This window comes from Pangasianodon hypophthalmus, chromosome 6 (assembly GCF_027358585.1).
Source record: "Pangasianodon hypophthalmus isolate fPanHyp1 chromosome 6, fPanHyp1.pri, whole genome shotgun sequence".
Lineage (NCBI taxonomy): Eukaryota > Metazoa > Chordata > Actinopteri > Siluriformes > Pangasiidae > Pangasianodon > Pangasianodon hypophthalmus.
The window spans coordinates 5597050-5615454 of record NC_069715.1 but is presented as its reverse complement, the minus strand read 5'-3'; the positions used below and the strand labels follow the sequence as shown (position 1 = coordinate 5615454).

At 41.3% G+C, this 18405-nt stretch overlaps 2 protein-coding genes across 3 annotated transcripts in view; one reads left to right on the top strand and one right to left on the bottom strand.

Moving 5' to 3' along the window:
* The window catches only part of LOC113534311 (leucine-rich repeat-containing protein 49), a 47186-nt gene extending 34919 nt beyond the window's left edge, over positions 1-12267 (bottom strand). Inside the window, exons 1-7 of one of the 2 annotated variants that reach the window (XM_026927002.3) lie at positions 9804-12267; positions 8861-8929; positions 8658-8730; positions 8318-8509; positions 7430-7532; positions 3896-4099; positions 575-641 (exon numbers count right to left, since the gene is read on the bottom strand). In XM_026927002.3, the coding sequence (XP_026782803.3) occupies positions 575-641; positions 3896-4099; positions 7430-7532; positions 8318-8509; positions 8658-8730; positions 8861-8929; positions 9804-9863 (768 nt within the window). In that variant the 5' untranslated portion in view covers positions 9864-12267. The other variant, XM_053235195.1, reaches the window with a different exon arrangement.
* Positions 12268-12405: 138 nt separating this feature from the next.
* larp6a (La ribonucleoprotein 6, translational regulator a) lies at positions 12406-17780 on the top strand. The gene is made up of 3 exons (XM_026927723.3): positions 12406-13132; positions 14642-14840; positions 15905-17780. The coding sequence occupies exons 1-3, from the start codon at positions 12474-12476 to the stop codon at positions 17015-17017; spliced, it is 1971 nt and encodes a 656-aa protein (XP_026783524.1). The 5' UTR covers positions 12406-12473; the 3' UTR covers positions 17018-17780.
* Positions 17781-18405: the final 625 nt, after the last annotated feature.

Genomic DNA, 18405 nt, shown 5'->3' with positions numbered 1-18405 from the left:
TAAAACTGTACTGAGAATCAAAACTGTATATACAATATTAACATACATAGAACTTACACAATGGACCATTTTGTAAAACAATAATTGTCTAAGAATTACCCAGCCATTATACAGAAACTCAGAAAACTCAGAAACTAGAATTAATTCAAGCACAGCCATTACTGCTCTTGTTAGCTGATTTAGAAGGAACTCCTGCATGGAGCTTGTCAACACTCAGCTAACCTGCCATTATACATGACTCAGAACTGGTGAAATGAAAGAAAAAAAAGCCTACTGCTGCTCTGTGCTTTTAATCTGAGTCATTCTGGGAATCTGTTCTGGGTTCAGCTTGGTTATGTCGCCTCTGCTGGAGTCCTCAGCATGCAAACACTTCCTCACGGCACGACATCACTGCCGACCAGCCAATCAGCACCAGCTTCAATCATCAGCTCAACCAGCATCCGGGAAGACAGAGCTAAAGTCACTAAATGTCACGCATTCAGACTGGCAGCAGGTGGAACATCAGGCTAGTACAGTCTGGTGGTTAAATACATACAGCTTAGAGGCTTTAATTAAGGACTCGATAATTCTTTACCTGGTTTTCATGCAAGTCCAGCACATCAAGATTTGTCAGGCTGTCCAGACCACATATCCTCTGAATTCTGAAAGAACAAGAGAGAAAAAAAATAAACAACCCAAAATGCATTACATATCTTTCTTCAAGTTGTCTTTGTTATATGTGTGTTGGTCTGGGAAAACCTGTTGGATCTCACTGTGGCTATCGAGTTTTTCTGCCAATATGCACTATAAGGCCAAAAGTATGTAGTTTCCTGACCATCACACCCATATATGGTTCTTCCCCAAACTGCTGACACAAAATTAGAAGCACAATTGTATAGAATGTCTCTGTATGCTGTAGCATTACAATTTCCCTTCGCTGGAACTAAGAGGCTCAAACCTGTTCCAGCATGACAATGCCCCTGTGCACAAAGTGAGCTCCATGAAGACATGGTGTGTGTGTGAAGGTTGGAGTGGAAGAACTCGAGTGTCCTGCACAGAGCCCTGACCTCAACCCCACTGAACACCTTTGGGATGAACTGGAACACCGACTGAACCCCAGACCTCCTCACCAACATCAGCACCTGATCTCACTAATGCTCTTATAGCTGAATGAACACAAATCCCCACAGCCACGCTCCAATAGCTAGTGGACAATCTTCCCAGAAGAGAAGAGTGGAGCTTATTATAACAGTAATAACGGGGAATAAATCTGGAACAAGCACATATGGGTGTGACAGTCAGGGGTCCACAAACGTTTGGCAATATAGTGTACTCTGATCTTTACTTTAAGAAAACACAATTATATGTTACAAAAATTGCATGGAAGTGTTTTTATTTCAGTGAATTTCTAACCTTGCCTTGGCATCTACCTCCAAAGATCATGTTGTGTAAGGAACATTCGGTTTAACAAACATAACAATAAATGAAGTCAGTCTTTAAAATGTCATTTCCTCGCACAGTAAATGTCACACTTTGATCAAGTTGCGAAATGGACATAAGCCTAATCAACTCAGTTTGTAATGTCAAAATACCTGCAATGCTGCTGCACCATCACATCATCATCATCATCAAAACAGAGAAGAGCACTTAGACATTCTGAATTAAATCTTTTTAAAAATGCAATTTTTACATTTCACTTTTAACTATTAGGAATAATCAGAATTTAGAAGGCTAGAACTTTACTTGTGGTTGAGATTCATGCAAAAGTGAAAAATATTTCAGTTCAGGAACAGATGTAGTTTTCAGAACTGTGTAGAAAATATCAAAATTTGACCAAGTGAAGGGTTTCAGAATGCAGAGTTAGAAAAACAGTGTAGATGGAGTCAGTATGCTGGCATTCGGAGGTCGACAGGCTGCTATGCCTCGACAGGACTGTCCTTTGTATGAAGGGTGTAGATGGGAGAAGCCTTTCAATGGGGAGGAAATGCCGGCAGAAACTTAACACTACTGCGTGCTTCGTTATAAGGCATAGCTGGCAGCTCAGTGGCACAGACAGAACAAGGTCTCAGATTGTAGCCCCGGAGGCGAGGGGCAGACCTGTGCAATTAGATCTCAGTGGCATTTAACGGCAATTTGGTAAAGACTTCAAAGCGAAGTGAGCAAGAGAGGCGGTTTTTGACTGAGGAGAGGTTCAGTCAGGGGTTAAGTGGGCTGTAAATCACACCTAAATAATTTATAACATAATAACATTCCAGAGTCACATAACACCTGATGTGGGATCTGTGCATTGTATTACTCCACCCTTCTATTAGTGAAGAACAGGAGGAAGAGAATGGCTATGAACAAGCTAAAATATTCACAGCAATCAACATGAGAAAGCTGTAATTTATTTGAAAGCCTCTCTGCAATCGAAAGCTGGGGTATCAACTCATCTTCAGTACCAGGCCACATTACACTTATCCTGTGTTCGACTAAAGCTCATAACTTGGAATTTTTGACCTCTGACTTGAAACACTACAGAAAACACCCCTCGACTCAGAATTCCTACTCGGAAAGTCGGAACCCAGAGTACATCATGCACAAACAGATTCATCTGTATATCACACACAAACAGATGAACAAAAACGAAATAACAAATCTACACAAATAGCTACAGCTTGGGAATTATTTACAATTAAAACATGTAAAAGTGATTACATATTCACCCCCATTGCTGTGAAAACCTTATATGATTTTTTTTTTTAAAGAAACGTAACTACAGCATCATATTTTAGCTTGTGAATAAAGAATGACATCATTAACACAGCTTGTCAGTAGCTTTGTTTACGGCCCTGAGTTTAATTGCTCTATTTTGCCCCCTAGTGGAATAACAGAGAAGCTCTTTTTTCAAATCTTTCAATTCAATTAAAGCTCACTAGATGACTGTAACTGGATCCTAAATCCATTTGGTGGACTGAATTAGAACCGGTCTTATGTTTGACCCCCTGCTCTAAGGAGTCTATAGCACCAATCTTAGGTGGTCATTAGAGAAACAGGAGGCTCCAGACAGGGTGGACTTGCATCACACCCATACACACACCACCTCTTTATTATCCTGTCAGTTAGACTGGACGTGGCTGAGGATTAAACTCTGGTGCACCATCACAATAAACCAGCAACTCCTACAGCATGGCTTTTTTTAAAAATTATTATTACTCCAACCAAGCAAAGGTTTTCCTCTGAGTCTCGACACATGGAGCGATAGAGCTCTTCTCAGTGTGTTTTCTTGAGTGGTTTATAATCATACTGTTCATGTTAAAGCCACAGGGGTAGTTCACTCAGCTGTGGTGGTTGTTGTGGATTACATACGCCATCCCAAACCTCTTCAGACACATTTATGGAAAATAAAACAATTTAACATGGCAAAGTTAAACAACCCACCTAATATCTAATCTCAAGAAAACCCTTAGGTGCACTAAAACCCTTAACAATTACGATTTTGTTTCTGCCCATCTCCAAATAAAGAGATCATGTGACCAATACTGTAGATGTTATACAGTTTATTGTGTAAGTATTCATCCCCATGGAACTTTTCCGTTGAGTGTTACTCTTAGTGGAACTGAAATAGACTTAATTATGTCCGGAATTACTGGAATTATGTCATGAATCTACACAACATAGCCCATATTACTGAAGTGGGGCAAAATCAATATAGTTTGCTAAATTTTTTATGAGTAAATAAAATAAAAGCTGGGATTGCATAAGAGAAGTAACACTACAATATATGGAAAAGTTCAAGGGGGTTAATACTTATGCAAGGCACTGTATATGTAGATATTCAAAGCAAAGACAGTGATGCTCAAAATAGTGAGTAACTTTACATACTAAATAGGAAGTCCAATAACAGCACTTTCGTGTGCGTCCTGCTCATACACACCTGTTCTTGCCGAGCATGAGCACACGAAGGAAGCAGAGAGGTGATACGGCCGACATGTCAATCAAGCGGTTGTCGTAGAGATCAAGGAAGACGAGGTGTCGCAGGTGAGCCAGGTGTGGGAGGTGAGAAATCAGGTTGTGCTGCAGGTTGAGGAAGCGGAGCTTATTCACCCCTTCCAGGTTCGGGCATTCCATCAGGCCACGACTACACACACACACACACACACACACACACACACACACAGACATAGAGTTTCACCCAAAATTCACCACCAGAGCTGTGATAAATACACTCAGGTAACATGGTGGTTATTTCTTAATAGGGCATGGCTGCAAATTAATATATTGAGGCCATGAGTTAATATTTCAAGGCCACAAACCAAAAAAAAAAAAGTATGGCTTGTGGCTGCAAATTGTATAACTTGAGCCTACAACTTAATATGTTGTGGAACGTCTACTCAATACGTGGCCTCCAGTTAATTATTCGGCAAAAAAAGTCTTTTCATGCTTAAGGTGACGAGGGTAATGATATATCCAAGTTGCACAACCAGTGACTCCAGAAAGTCTTCACGCTTGAAGGAAAGTGTAATATTAATATTCACCTCTATGCTTACGTTCATGTGATCGCAGTGGTCTAATTCTATTGATTTCCTTCTCCCTCTTTTTTTAAAAATATAACAGTTTCTATTAAGTATTTAAGTATTTCTATTAAGTTAAGTATTTCCTTGACACAAAGTAGATCTGACTATAGAATATGCTGTGGCCTTACTATATGAAATTGGCCTATATGAGGTGTATTATGGTGTATTTTCTTCAGTGATTTTTCAGTTAAAGCAGCGATGTCCAAAGTCCGAGCTGAGTGCCTGTGAGTCCGCAGACAGACGCAAATTCACCCGCAGTTTCTCTGTTAGAATGTATGATCAGTGAATGTATGAAATACAGTCAGGTCCATAAGTATTTGGACAGTGACACAATTTTTGTAATTTTGCCTCTGTACACCACAACAATGGAAATGAAGCAATCAAGATGTGATTGAAGTGTAGACTTTCAGCTTTAATTCAGTGGGTTTAACAAAAATATTGCATTAACTATTTAGGAATTACTGACATTTTTTTTTTACAGAGTCCCTCCATTTTCAAAGGTTCAAAAGTAATTGGACACTTGACTGATAACCAGTTGTATGGCAAGAGTTGTGTGGCCTATTTCCTTCTTATTTCATGACAAATTAAGGAGATAAAAGGTCTGGAGTTGATTCTGAGCATTGAATTTGCTTTAGGTAGCTGTTCATGGGGAACTCTCAATATGCGGTCCAAAGAGGTGCCGATGCAAGTGAAGGAGGCCATCATTAGGCTGAAAAAACAAAACAGACCACCAGACAGATAGCAGAAACTTTAGGAGGGCCAAATCAACAATTTGGTACGAAGACAAAACTGAAGGCAGAAAGACCCACAAACAAGCAGCAACTGAAGGCAGCTGCAGTAAAGACCTGGCAAATCATCTCAAGGCAGGAAACTCAGCATTTGGTGATGTCCATGGGTTCCAGATTTCAGGCAGTCAGTGACTGCAAAGGATTTGCATCCAATATTAAAAATAATCCTAATGTTTGTGATTATGGTAGTTTGTCCTATAACTTTTGAGCCTTTGAAAATGGAACAACTCTGGCTGTAATTCCTAAACAGTTAACGTAATATTTTTGTTAAACCCCTTGAATTAAAGCTGAAAGTCTACACTAGAGTCACATCTTGATTGCTTAATTTCAAATCCATTGTGGTGGTGTACAGAGGCAAAATTACGAAAACTGTGTCGCTGTCCAAATACTTATGGACCTGACTGTGTAAATAAAATACATATATTCTCTTGGGTGTTTTGATGAGGTCTAATCTGGCACCCACTGAAGAAGGTTTGGATACCCCCCAGTTAAAGGAAATGTAATAATAATCTATTGACTTTTGGGTTTGGAACAAGCCCATATAAAAGGTCACTGATCTTTCCAGGAACTTTGCTGCCCCCTTTTGGCTCATTACTGAGTTTTTCGGCTCATTAATTAATGAGTCTATGTTGAGTGTTTACTTCTGCGGGACTTGAGCACTGCAAAGGTGTATTGTTTCCTCTAGCACCTACAACGCACCTGATTCAACTCACAAAGAGCTTAATCGTTCACAGAACCCCAGAGGAATTACATGTATACTGTGGATGGACCATAAAAAAGCATAACACTTACACACTGTACAATAAACTGGTGAACTCGTGATGTGTCATTCTGTATTTATTGGAGCGAAATATTTTGTTTCATCACACCAAATCTATGATAAACAAAATAGAGAATTTATCATGCACCTTATCGTGCACAGAATACGATAATTTCTTATAAAAGATTGTTAGATGAGTTTTTACAATTGCATTTTGCAGGTTTATCAATCAAGTCAGTTACACAGACTGAGGACTGATGACCGTTAAACTGTAGACGTTAGACTGGATTTAAGTAAAGAATAAAACATCACAATTCACACAATAGAAAAATAATCAACGACAAGGTGGTGTGACCCGTAATGACGTGAGTAACACCCTGGTTATTTTCCTATAACAGCACGTCTTGAAGTGTTTTATTCCTCTTATACCACAGCAATCTGCTGACGATTACAAGTTTTTATTTATTAAAGAATGACACATACTTTTTATCCGTTTATAGTTACATTGAATGTTAAGGAGTGTCCATGAATCAAGTTCCTGTTCTCACTTACACTATAGCAGCTATAAACAATTATTTCTTCACTACAATCTCTATTTTTCTCTCTCTAGAAGTCAATAAGGCAAAAAAACACAGCTTGTCAAACCATAAAGTGCAAAAAGTCCTGAAGACATTCCCAAGGTACAGCTTTACCTCCGACTGTTACAAAGAGCTGACACTAGAGACTCCTTCCATAGCTGTTAAACATCTCCTTAAAGAAAACTTCACCATATCAATGATTATATGTGTGTTTTCTTTTTAAATAACATGTTTTAACACGTTTATTATCAGGCTTAGATTATGTGGAGTGTCTGCCAAACATGTCCCTGTGTTAGCTGTTACTATAGAAACAATAACGTATTAGAACAAGTGCATAAATATAAAGCTGTAATTCGCAGAAACCTCTCTCAGAGCCGTGATTATTTGATTACATGCTTTTTATCTGCTGTATTTGCATCTGTACAGTGTCACTGAAAGGCCCTTATGAATAATTGTTTATTATTATCGTGTGTGAGCCGCTGTACTACCTCTGCCTTTACACTATGTAATTATACCTCCATCTGGAATTTCTGTAATATGTGTTTGTCCTTAACATTTATCTAGAACTGTCTATACTATCTTTATATATATATATATATGTATGGCTATTTCACTATTGGTCACTCTCCTGCACTTTAGTCTCGTGACTCTGTCTAAACGTCGTATCGTGGTCCGTATGTTACACAAGTGAGCTGAGTGCCTGTGAGAAACACACCACTAAATCACCCTATAAACTCATACAACACAGACGTTGACGTCACAACGTACCGGTCGAGATCCAGTCTGTCCAGGATGACAGGATAATCATTCCTACAGTAGAAGGCTGCTGGAAAACCCGGAGCAGATCTGTCCTTCAGTGCCACTGAATCACCTGGAGGAAGAGATATTACAATGTCTTTGACATAATGTGTGTTAAACCTTTTAATGCCCACAGCGCTGCTGAACTGGCAAATCTGATTGGTCAGAAAGTGTTGATTAATTTTCTATATACATGTTTTATATTACACTATCATTTCTATAGTATCATATTACACGGAGACTTGAATGATGGATGCTCCTCATAAATAGATTTTAAAAAACATGTAATTGTTAATAATGTGATGTTTTCTGTGAGGAGAAAATGTTTATGAACATTTTTGAATGGAGACTCCACTGTCACTGCTTTGTAACAACCTGAAGTAAAGCTGTAACTTTAAGTTCTCCAACAGAGGAAAGTCCTCAGGACAGAAGACTTTGCAGGTTCTGAGTAACATAGGTTTTTTTTTTTTTTTGTCTTAGTAACTTCTAGAGAGAGAAAAAAGAAATGCTTCATCACGACACCCTGTCATTGATTATTTTCCTATAAAGGCACGTAGCAAAGTGTTTTACTCCTTACTTATGACTTACGCTTAGAGTCAAAAGACTCAAATCAACCCAAAATATAGTTCTAGAAATTTTTCCTTCATAAATAGTAGATAAATGATCCTATTACGTGGTATTTTGTGGTGTAATTTATAAGCAGGTTATCAAGAGATTTTTCTAAATAAGTAACTGTTCCTCTGAAATCAGGAACTATTCCTACACTACATTGCGCAATTCGGCTATAATGAATGCATGCTACACAGGAAGAATGAATGTTTCTGTTTCCAGAGAATGTGGTTCTTCACATGCTCTCACCGACTGTGTTTAAAACGACAGGGGCCTTGATGTGTGCGTAGGTGAGCTCTGCGCTGTGGTTGACCCGCTTTGCTTTCGCCCTCTTGACAGTCACTGGAGGGGGCATTAGAGCGCGCTCCGCCCCCGTGAACTCTTTCACAAAAGCCAGTACTGGGGTATGGAGGGTTCTACCATACATGGCCAACCTGCAATCTGCACAAAGGGCATGTGTTAAGAAGGGTAACGTGGAAAGCCACTTATAACATGTAACACCAGCAGTGCTTGAGATTATTTTCATAACAGGAATGTGCTTTTCAATGTAGCCAGTGATTGCAGTGAGCGAGTGCTGGTCTGCTTATACCTTGCCTCGATGGATTAGCTCTCGAAACGTCCACGTTGGATTTTGTGAGGTCTTTCGGCAACCGTATGTCAAGCTGCGAAGTAAATAAAGTGTTGTTTGTGACCAAAGACAAGATTTATATGTGATTATTATTATTATTATTATTATTATTAACCACTGCCTTGCTCACAGTCTAGATAACACTAGATAGCGGGTCGACATACAGGCCTGGGTATGGCTTTCTCTGGCAGTAAAGATTTCACCGCTGCTAAATGCATCTTGTAGCTGTTTATCTGTAGACGTTCAGGAATGAAAAGCACGATCAGATACACTGCATACAAATATTCTGTTACTAGATAAACAGTAAAGTGTTTAACTGCATAACAACAGCCTGTATTTAACCCTTGTGTCCTGGTCAGGTCAAAATGATCCATTTTAAAGTTTTACTTAAATGGAATCATACTAAAAAAAAAAAGTGTTTTTCTACATAAAACTTTATGTTTGGCTCATTCCCTCTACTGACCGTTGCAAATGTACTTTTCAGTGCTATACCTACAGTATACCTATACATCTGCTATACCAACCCCTTACATTACATAGATTATATTTGCTCCATTTTGATCTATGAATAAAACAGATTACAATACAACTGATGAAATATCAATAAATGTTTTGTACAAAAATAAAACATACAGCTGAATTCACTCCATGCTACATTCACTGTATGCCTTATTAGCACTCGTACCTTTTGGCCAGAGCATCCCCAGGCATGAGGAGTGGTTTTGTGTGTCTTTACTGTTTCCCAGAAACATAGATGTTAAGTCATTTCAAACATTATTATCTATCTCAGCTGCCCAAAGTCAATAGGCCTATTCCTAAGAAGTCACCAGAACACAATGAATAAACTGCCTAGTTTAGGAAGATTTCTGGGGAAAGCAATAAACTGCCTAGTTTAGGAAGATTTCTGGGGAAAGCAATAAACTGCAGCCTAATTGTTTGGAGAGAAAAAAGACTATGTGGGAATAATTGGCACAAACAATAGTTTGGTGAGATGATGTCGGCTGTTGCTCATATTGTTCATTTCTGTGACTCTGACTCAGCTTTTTGACTCATGTTCAGCACTTTGGCACCTGTTGCCTTTTTCTTTTCTTTCTTTTTTTTCTTTACCGTGGGTGTAAGAAATTGTCCTTGGGTGTCGTCGTGTCCCTGCTGTTTCTGAGCCCTCATGTCCACTGAAAATTAAAAGAACTAAAAATTAAAAAAAAAAAAAAAAATTACACTTAGCTTGCTAGCTTCCGGTCTGAACTCAAGCCAGTGGAGTTTTCGTGTTTATTTAAGTATTTATTCGCTTTGAATGCGTGTTCATTATAATTCATCGCGTTGCTAAAACTATAACGATAAATCTTATTTACGTATAATTATTATTTTTAAAAAAAATCACACAAAAGCTGTCAATGTTATCGTTATCAGCAAAGCAGCGCTTCTGTTTATTTACATTTCGCCTCCATAGTAACCAACATTAATGTATTAGTTACGGTCACTTCCTGTGTCACCTGAGAAATGTTCCGTATAGAAATACCGGACACAATAGGTGGTTCCGGGAGGGGGTTCTTTGGAGGGCGTTTGTTTTGTTAAAATGTTTTTATTATCTTTCCGTATTTAGGACTGCAGTCAATTGCTACTGACTTTTTAAATGGGTGTGTTTACGAACTTTAAACAAGTCTGATTACTCATCTTAATTACAAATGATTGTAAACCTGTTTACATGGAATAGGCTACACTGGTATTTCCACTCGTACTGTGTCCTGTTATTAGCAATGTGTATTAAAGTTAATTTGAGGGTATACATATTATTATCCTGCCAAGAATCTAGATGTAATCATTCACAGAATTCATCTGTGGCTATTTCTAATATAAAAGAAAGTAGTAAGATGTGTCTGGGTAGCTTAATAAACATTACAGTGAACAAATTAATTCTGGTATTATAGGACTGTGTATGTGCTTATAGGAGTGATCATGAGAGAGAGAGAGAGAGAGAGAGAGAGAGAGAGAGAGAATTTTCAAACAATCAAAACAGAGACAGGAAATTTATCATGAACCTTATCATGCAGAGAATACAATTCATTTCTTATAAAAGTTCATTAAACGAGTTTACATTTGCATTTTGCAGGTTTATCGATCAAGTCTTGACCCTTGCCAAGGTGAAGGAAGAGAGTGCTCGCTCATCATTGTGGAAAAAGGAGAAATTTCCAAATAGAGAAATAAACACTCAATTAGCGCCCAGATTAAATAAATCTAGAATAAACAATATGACATGTTCATTAATAAACTGAAAATTGCAATCATTTGCAAATTGCTGTGGTATAATAAGAATAAAAGACTTCATTATGTGCTGCTATTGGAACATAATCAACTTTAGGGTGGTAACTCAGCTTCGCACCACCCCGTCATTATAACAGCACATCCTGAACTGTTTTATTCCTTACATTTTCCAATATAATGACAAATAAATAGCATGTTATTGTGCTTTTGCTGTTCCTAGAATATGCTTAGAATAATTACCCACATAGCAAGCCTAGTTATTGATTAGCCACTGCTTCTATTTGTGCATTACACATGAGGACTTGGTCTGTCTTAACTCTCCAGGGTGCAGGAGTCTGGCTATAAATATCCTGACTGAGTCAGAGACAGGGAGGGAGGTGCGGCGCTGCAACATGTATCCAAGCTGCACGCCATCAAATGGAGGATTTAAACACAAAGGAGAAAAGGCATGGCCGAAGAAGGTCAGAAAAACACACTGAGAACGAGCCACACAGCTGAAGCAGTAGGGGAGCTTGTAGAGGAGGACAGCATGTGCAGGAGCAGCCTATGAGCACAAAAACACAATGATGTCATTAGCTTGCATGTGGAGTGATGCTGGGTCACAAGCAATCCATCTCTCTAGGCTTCTCAGTCATCAAGTCAGCTCATCAATTCAGCTCACTGACAGCATGTATAGATGAATACAGGGCATTAACAAAGTGCCTAATTGTCTTTGTCCAGAATAATGCAATTATGCTTGTCACATTTTTAAATGGCATGCAGACAAAAAAAAAAAAAAAAAAACCAGGACTGCCTATTATTGCATGCAAATTCTCTTTCAAATGAACCCCCTTCCAGACATCAGTGTGTGCAGCAGCTTTGCTTTTGCACATCATCAGCATTCTCGTCACAGAGCTGAAGTGACGTCCCACTGGCTGCCTTCTTAAGTGTGCAGAAGGACTTGTCAATGACACACATCCGCTTGTAGTCTGAGCCATGGTATCAGTGGTGGCCCGTATAGATTAAGCCTGCATGGTGTATTGTTTATTTCAAATCATTTTTGCAATACAAAGCTAGATCTTGCACAAAGCTGCAGTATGCAAATCAGCTTTTCTACTGCATGCTGTGGCCTGATTTCTCCTGTTCCCGGTGTTGCCCTGGTTTATACTGATGCAACATTTTACTGGGCAAATATACTGCTGCATAAAATGAAGTTTGAATACTAAAAGAGAGAGGCTTATTTTTCTCCTTGCCCCAAAAGCAAATCCTATCACAACCCCAGGGGAAAAGCTTCTTAACCAATTGGCATTAGAAGAAAAGTGGGTCGAACCGTTTAATTGCTGCAGCTACTGCCTCCTAATTGCTAAATTGCATTCAGGTGAAATTTGCAGGAGCTTATAAACTATATAAGTCATTTGCACAAACATAAACTGTCGGGCTCCTTTAATCTTACAAGCAAAAAAAAAAAAAAAAAGAAAAAGGAAAAAAAAAAGAGCAAAGAAAAGAAATCCTACAGTAACAATAATAACAATAGCGATGCAGGTTTTAGTGAACGCCTTCTTGCGTTTTCTCTCCTTCCTGCTTCCTCCTTCTTGGCTCCAGCTCGCATTTCGGTGGTGGGTTGGGGGAGATGAGTGCGGAGGCTCTCCGTGGCCCAATCGTGGCGCTCCTTTCGCGCGCAGAAAGCCTCTTATTGAACACGAGGAAGTGACAGCGCGAGGCGACTCCCATCCTCGCGGTCGCGTCTCGCTCGCCGCTGCTCCTGCGCCCTCCGCCGCTGCCACCGCTCCTCCTCCTGCTGCTCCGGTGGACGGCCCGGGGTTTCCGTGGCGCCGAATCCGGGAAGCCGCGGGGCTCGTCTTGGCGGCTCCGGTCGTCATTTCCGAGCGCCGGTGCCGAGAAGCGCGAAGCTCGCTTTCGCCGTGCGATCATCCGGGAGGCGTCACCGAGGACACAGAAGCACCGTGTAGAGCGCGCTGGTCCGCTACGGTCATGAGCGCGGCTACGGAGCTGCCGAACTCGGTGGAGGTCGTGGGCGCCGCCGCCGCCACCGCGGGCTTCCCGGACCAACGCCTGCGCGAGATGGGGACTCCGGTTACCATAACCGTGGCTATCCAGGCGGCGGAGGACGAGGAGCCCGACGAAGAGGAAACGATCAACAGTGAAGACGAAATTGTGAGGCACGAGAAATCGAGGTATGTGTTTTTTTTGTTTTTGTTTTTGTTTAAACAATCTGTGATCTTAAGTTTTATTTCAGTAGTTTTAGTACAACGCTTTAGAACAATAGACAGCCACAAAGAACTGTAGCAGTCCTGTCTGTATTGTTTGAATGAATGTTTTGTATATTGTTCTAATTTGCATTGCACATGCAAAAACCTTTTCCAAAACAAAGCTAACGTTATTTACGCATTGCGTAACTAAACTACAAGCCTACAGACGTGCTTTGACGCATTCTTTTAATAATTTCTATTTGTTTAACACGGCTAATCAAGTCTTGTATCAGGTTATTATGCGACTTGGGTGTTACATAACCCTCAGTCTAAACTTGGCCTATAATTATTGCCCCTGACTAAAACTTATGGCACAGCAAATAACTGAGCACCTGTAAACCGTGCCTTGCTGACGTCACCGTCGGGAATGGTACCAGACCTGTTGCTCCAATTCCCCCTTTGCGTCATCAGGCCTGGATTATTTACTGTCCTTCGCCTTACTGACTGCAGTAAACACACCAGCTTGTGTAGGATATTGACATTTTTATGGCCAGTGCTTCCTGCTCGTTTCATTGTGATTCTGTTGCCCTTTTTTTAAAAAAAAAAAATAATAAAAAAATAGCATTTTCTCCACCGAAACACAGCCGACTTACCTTTAACAGTCTGACAAGTATGTAATGAGGTTTGAAAATGGGTGTGTGGGTGCAGAACATGGACTAAAATGTGAAGTCAGTGAGCAGGATTGGGAAACTGCTTCAAAAAGCACTACCTCATTCCAGAGCGAAACATTCTGGCAAGTTGTCGCAAGTTTTTTGGGATTGCTTGCGGAGCACAGCATCTAATAAATGGCTTCATAGTGGAGATATAATATGCTATATTGATTGTATAATACAGTATTGTATGTATTAGATAAGTCTTGAGTGATTCATCTGAGGATGCATTCTGGTGTTGAATATTTATTTATTTATTTATTTTTTAAAGCCTCTGGCTATATGATGGTCATTGTTTGAGGAAGCCTTTTAATTTTTCAACTCTGTGAAGGGTTTCCCTCCTGCCATTCACTTGATGAACGTGATGAATGTTTTCACTCGTCTACATCCCGCTTTTAAAGGGCGTAGGTGTCCACAGAAAGCCAATGAGTCATCAGTTTTAATTTGATTCCTGGCACTTATTCCAAGCCATCAAATAGGCAACTGGTATAATCACGAGCAGGCCTTTTTTTTTTAATTGCAAGCTGATGGAGGGAAGATTGAAGTGCTGATTTGTGTTTCGAGTGCATGCGCCCCTGTTGTGTGGCATATGACTGAAAGCTCCTGGCAAGATCATTTGCTCAGGATCACTTGGCAGCCACCATACTGTCAGATGGAGAGGGCTGGATTTTTGATGGTCTGTGTACAAAAATTCCAGTGTTGAATTGGCTTACCACAGACTAGAGTCTCACTGGGTTTCAGAAGACAGTGTTTAAGCCTAACCCTTATTTTCTTTCTTCCTCAGCGGCGCTGGCACGAGTGGTGGAGAGCTGGAGGAGGAGAGCTGGCAGCCCCCAGACCCTGAACTGACCCAGAAGCTCATAGCTCAGATCGAGTACTACCTGTCTGATGAGAACCTGGAGCACGACGCCTTCCTGCTCAAGCACGTCCGGCGCAATAAGCTCGGCTTTGTCAGCGTCAAGTTGCTTACGTCTTTCAAGAAGGTTGGTTGTGAGCACGGATCTGCTCTGAGAATCTATTACTGCATCCGGGAGAACTGACAACTGTTGCGTAAGCTGTCAATTGGGTGTATGAATCATGTGTTCAAGAAATGCTGCATCTCTGAAGTGGAGCCTTTGATTGAACAAAATGCTTGCCATCATCTTTGCTTTCCAATGGCACTGATTGGCATTTTTATTTTAATATAAATAGAACTGTGTCTTAAATGTCCAGGGCTATAAGCCATAGTTTAACTTGTTAAAACATTATTTGACACTAACTGTATTTGTCCTAGTTAAAGGGGTATTGGAGTTGCAAGTGATTTACCTTCATAGACAGCTGTACCATCTCTTGTACAATACAGGAGCTCTAACTGCAACAGAAGCAGTGCTGGTTGCTTATCTGTTGCAACCTTCATTCTGACTTCCCCTTATACTTCCTGCTTATGTGATGCAAATCTCAGATGGTTAACAGTATGGGAAGTTGACGGTCACAAAACTTGACAGAGGCTGGATTGATTACAGCATATCAAACGTGCAGCAAATTCACCAGATTTCTCATTCTCATTTGGGCCTAATTTAATCAATATAATAATTATGGAGCAAGTGAGAAGAGGCCCTGGTAATTGGCAACCTCGTAGGTAATTGGTAATACTGTGTGGGATGTTCAGTGAAGAGGTTTTGTCTTTTTTTTTCTTTCTTTTTTTTTTTTTTTTTTTTTCCTCCCCCCCCTCCCCTCTTTGCCTGCCTGTGCCTCTGTGTGTCTGACACCTCCATCTCCCAGGTTTGCATTTGCTCAGTGTGGTGATCGTTTAATATTATGGACTGTTAATGATGATTAACAGAAGTGTATCTGTCTAAGGCCATATATTTGGCCATACATTGCCTAAATCTGGCCCAGGTAATGTCTAAAATGGAGTTGCAAGTGACCTGACTTGGATCACTGTAGTAGAGCATTTGTTTGAACCCCCATGTTCTTGAAGTGTGGTAATCAGAACCTTTTTCAGAGTTTTTCCATGATGTAGTACATTTGAGGTACAGTTAAACATGTGTTGATCTTTTTCTCTCAGGTAAAGCACTTGACAAGGGACTGGAGGACGACAGCATACGCGCTACGCCATTCCACCCTGTTGGAGTTGAACGAAGAAGGTCGGAAAGTTCGCCGCAGGACGAGCGTGCCGGTGTTTGCCAGTGAGTCTCTGCCGAGCCGCATGCTGCTCCTGAGTGAGCTGCAGCGCTGGCCTGAACTAGGTGTGGCTTTGGCAGGTGGGGGTGGGGCTGGGGACGGGAGCCCTGGGGCGAACCCAGCCCAGCAGGAGCGGCTCATGGAGCTTCTGCTCAAGGCCTTTGGTGCATATGGCCCGATTGCCTCGGTGCGTGTGCTGAAGCCTGGCAAAGACCTGCCACCTGATCTAAAGAAGCTGAGTGGGCGCTACTCGCAGCTGGGCACTGAGGAGTGTGCTATTGTTGAGTTTGAGGAGGTGGAGGCGGCTGTGAGGGCCCATGAGGCCTACACAGGCCAGCAGGGAGACGGGAAGGGCTCGATGGGGCTTAGGGTGGTGCTGATTGGCACCAAGCCACCTAAAAAGAAGGTGCCCAAGGAGAGGCAGCGGGAGGAGAACGGAAATGCGGGAGGAGGAGGAATGCGCAAGAGCCGCTCGCTGAACAGCCGTGTGCGTGAGCTTCAGTATCATGGAGACGACTCTGCCTGCAGCTCCTCTGAAACGGAGAGCAACCCGACCTCGCCTCGCCTCGGCCGCAAGTCACGTTCATGCAACAAGCTGAGTCCTGGCGGCTTCCACTTAAGCCCGGCCGTGTCTCCCCGCACCAGCCCATGGAACAGCCCACGAGCCAGCCCTTGTGCTCAACGCAAAGCCCCTCCTACTATCCGCTCACCCCTGGCCAGTGAGGGCAGGTTGAGCCCTGAGGCTGGGCGACGCTGGGCTGATTATTCCTCGGACAGCAGCTTGACTCCTTCAGGAAGCCCATGGGTGCAGCGCAGGAAGCAGGTGGCCAGTCAGGAGAGCAGCCCAGTGGGGAGCCCGATGCTGGGCAGAAAGATCCAGAACGCAGACGGCCTTCCCCCTGGCGTTGTGCGCCTGCCCAGGGGTCCGGATGGCACGCGTGGGTTTCACGCAGTCTTGGTGGCAGAACGGGGCAAAACTGCAGCCACTCAAACCTGACTTGAACCAGGGGGAGCCTCACGTCTCCTAAAACGGCAGCACTGAACTATAGCAGTGAGGTTTATGCATCGTACACCACACTGTCGACATGAAGTGTCATTCTGCAAAAATGGACCACTGATCTGTTGCACATCACTGTCTGTTTATTTGTCTTTGTAATACCTTTTTTATATGGATATTTCTTTTGTTTTTGTTTTATATGGACATTATAATCAGACTTGGTTTGGTATTACAAGAAAGGGATGAGTGCAAATGTCAATCACTCCATACTGGATAAAATAATGTTTATTTTTGTGTGTTGATGTGGACAGTGGTTTAGGCATGTGGATTTGATCACTTAATGCCTTGTTGCACCCAAAAAAGCAGCAATGAAACTAATTTTGTGGCCATAGTTTCTTTCCTGGAATTAAGCTTGAATAGTAATCACTTAAGAAAATGGTTGTCCCTTGTTTATTTTAGGTTTTAATTTGCTTTTTAATTCTTTTCTGCCTTTTCTGGACTATTTTGTTCTTTTAAGGGATTACTATTTTAGCAGGGATGTGGTTCATAGAATTTGAATCCTATCTGAAGTCCTATGTTACGTTCCAGTGTAGTCCGTAAGAGACGGGAGGTAGTGAGGCTCCAGCCTGGCTCCAGCGTGTAAATATGCTTTGCTTTTGCCTTTACAGTTGAGTGGAGGCAAAGTACTGCACATTTCATACTGTACAAAATAAATCATTGCAATGGCATTCATCTGGTGTTCATTGCCTCTTCTAAACTCCAAGATGTGTTGCTCTGTGGTTTATTTGTATTCATTATGGTAATCTTGTTTTAAAAAGGAGGAAAAAAGTAGTCCAGTGTGGTGCTTGGGGATCACCAGAGGCAGTTCATGATTTGTTCCACGCCGCACATCACTCCGATTATAAACTTAGAATAATTGTTTGCTTAAGGCTACAATGAACATAATGTTAGATATTTATTGAGGAAATGCTGGGGAGGGCTTAATCCAAACTCTAACTGCAGCCTTTTTCTATCCTTTCTTGGTAGACTTACAATCATGTGTTGACCTGATTATTCCAAAATCAACACCGTAGGTTGCCAGTAGAAATGCTGCTTGGCTCAGTGCTGTTCAAACACTGAGCATGCAGGGCATAAATGCGGCACAGATGGATGGAGGTCTTATCAGGATTCGTCAAACGTGGGCTGAATCAGAAACACACTGACTGCAAACCCCCAATTGTTCAGCTCCATTACCCCTGACTATCATGTATTCCCTCCCCACTGTGAAAAAGGTATGATTTTAAATTTTCTTAGCAACTGACCACAGGAGGAAAAATAAAGCTTGCTGACCGGAACTTTTTTGATCAGGTTGAAATAGGGTTAACAATTGCAAGCATTTGTTTGAAAGG

What these genes read in the sequence shown, in the direction of transcription:
- larp6a (XM_026927723.3), top strand. Translation starts at nt 12,474, where the DNA reads ATGCAGGTTTTAGTGAACGCCTTCTTGCGTTTTCTCTCCTTCCTGCTT. An exon ending in GTGAGGCACGAGAAATCGAG is followed by an intron (nt 13,133 to 14,641) that starts GTATGTGTTTTT and finishes TTTCTTCCTCAG; the next exon opens with CGGCGCTGGCACGAGTGGTG. An exon ending in TGCTTACGTCTTTCAAGAAG is followed by an intron (nt 14,841 to 15,904) that starts GTTGGTTGTGAG and finishes TTTTTCTCTCAG; the next exon opens with GTAAAGCACTTGACAAGGGA.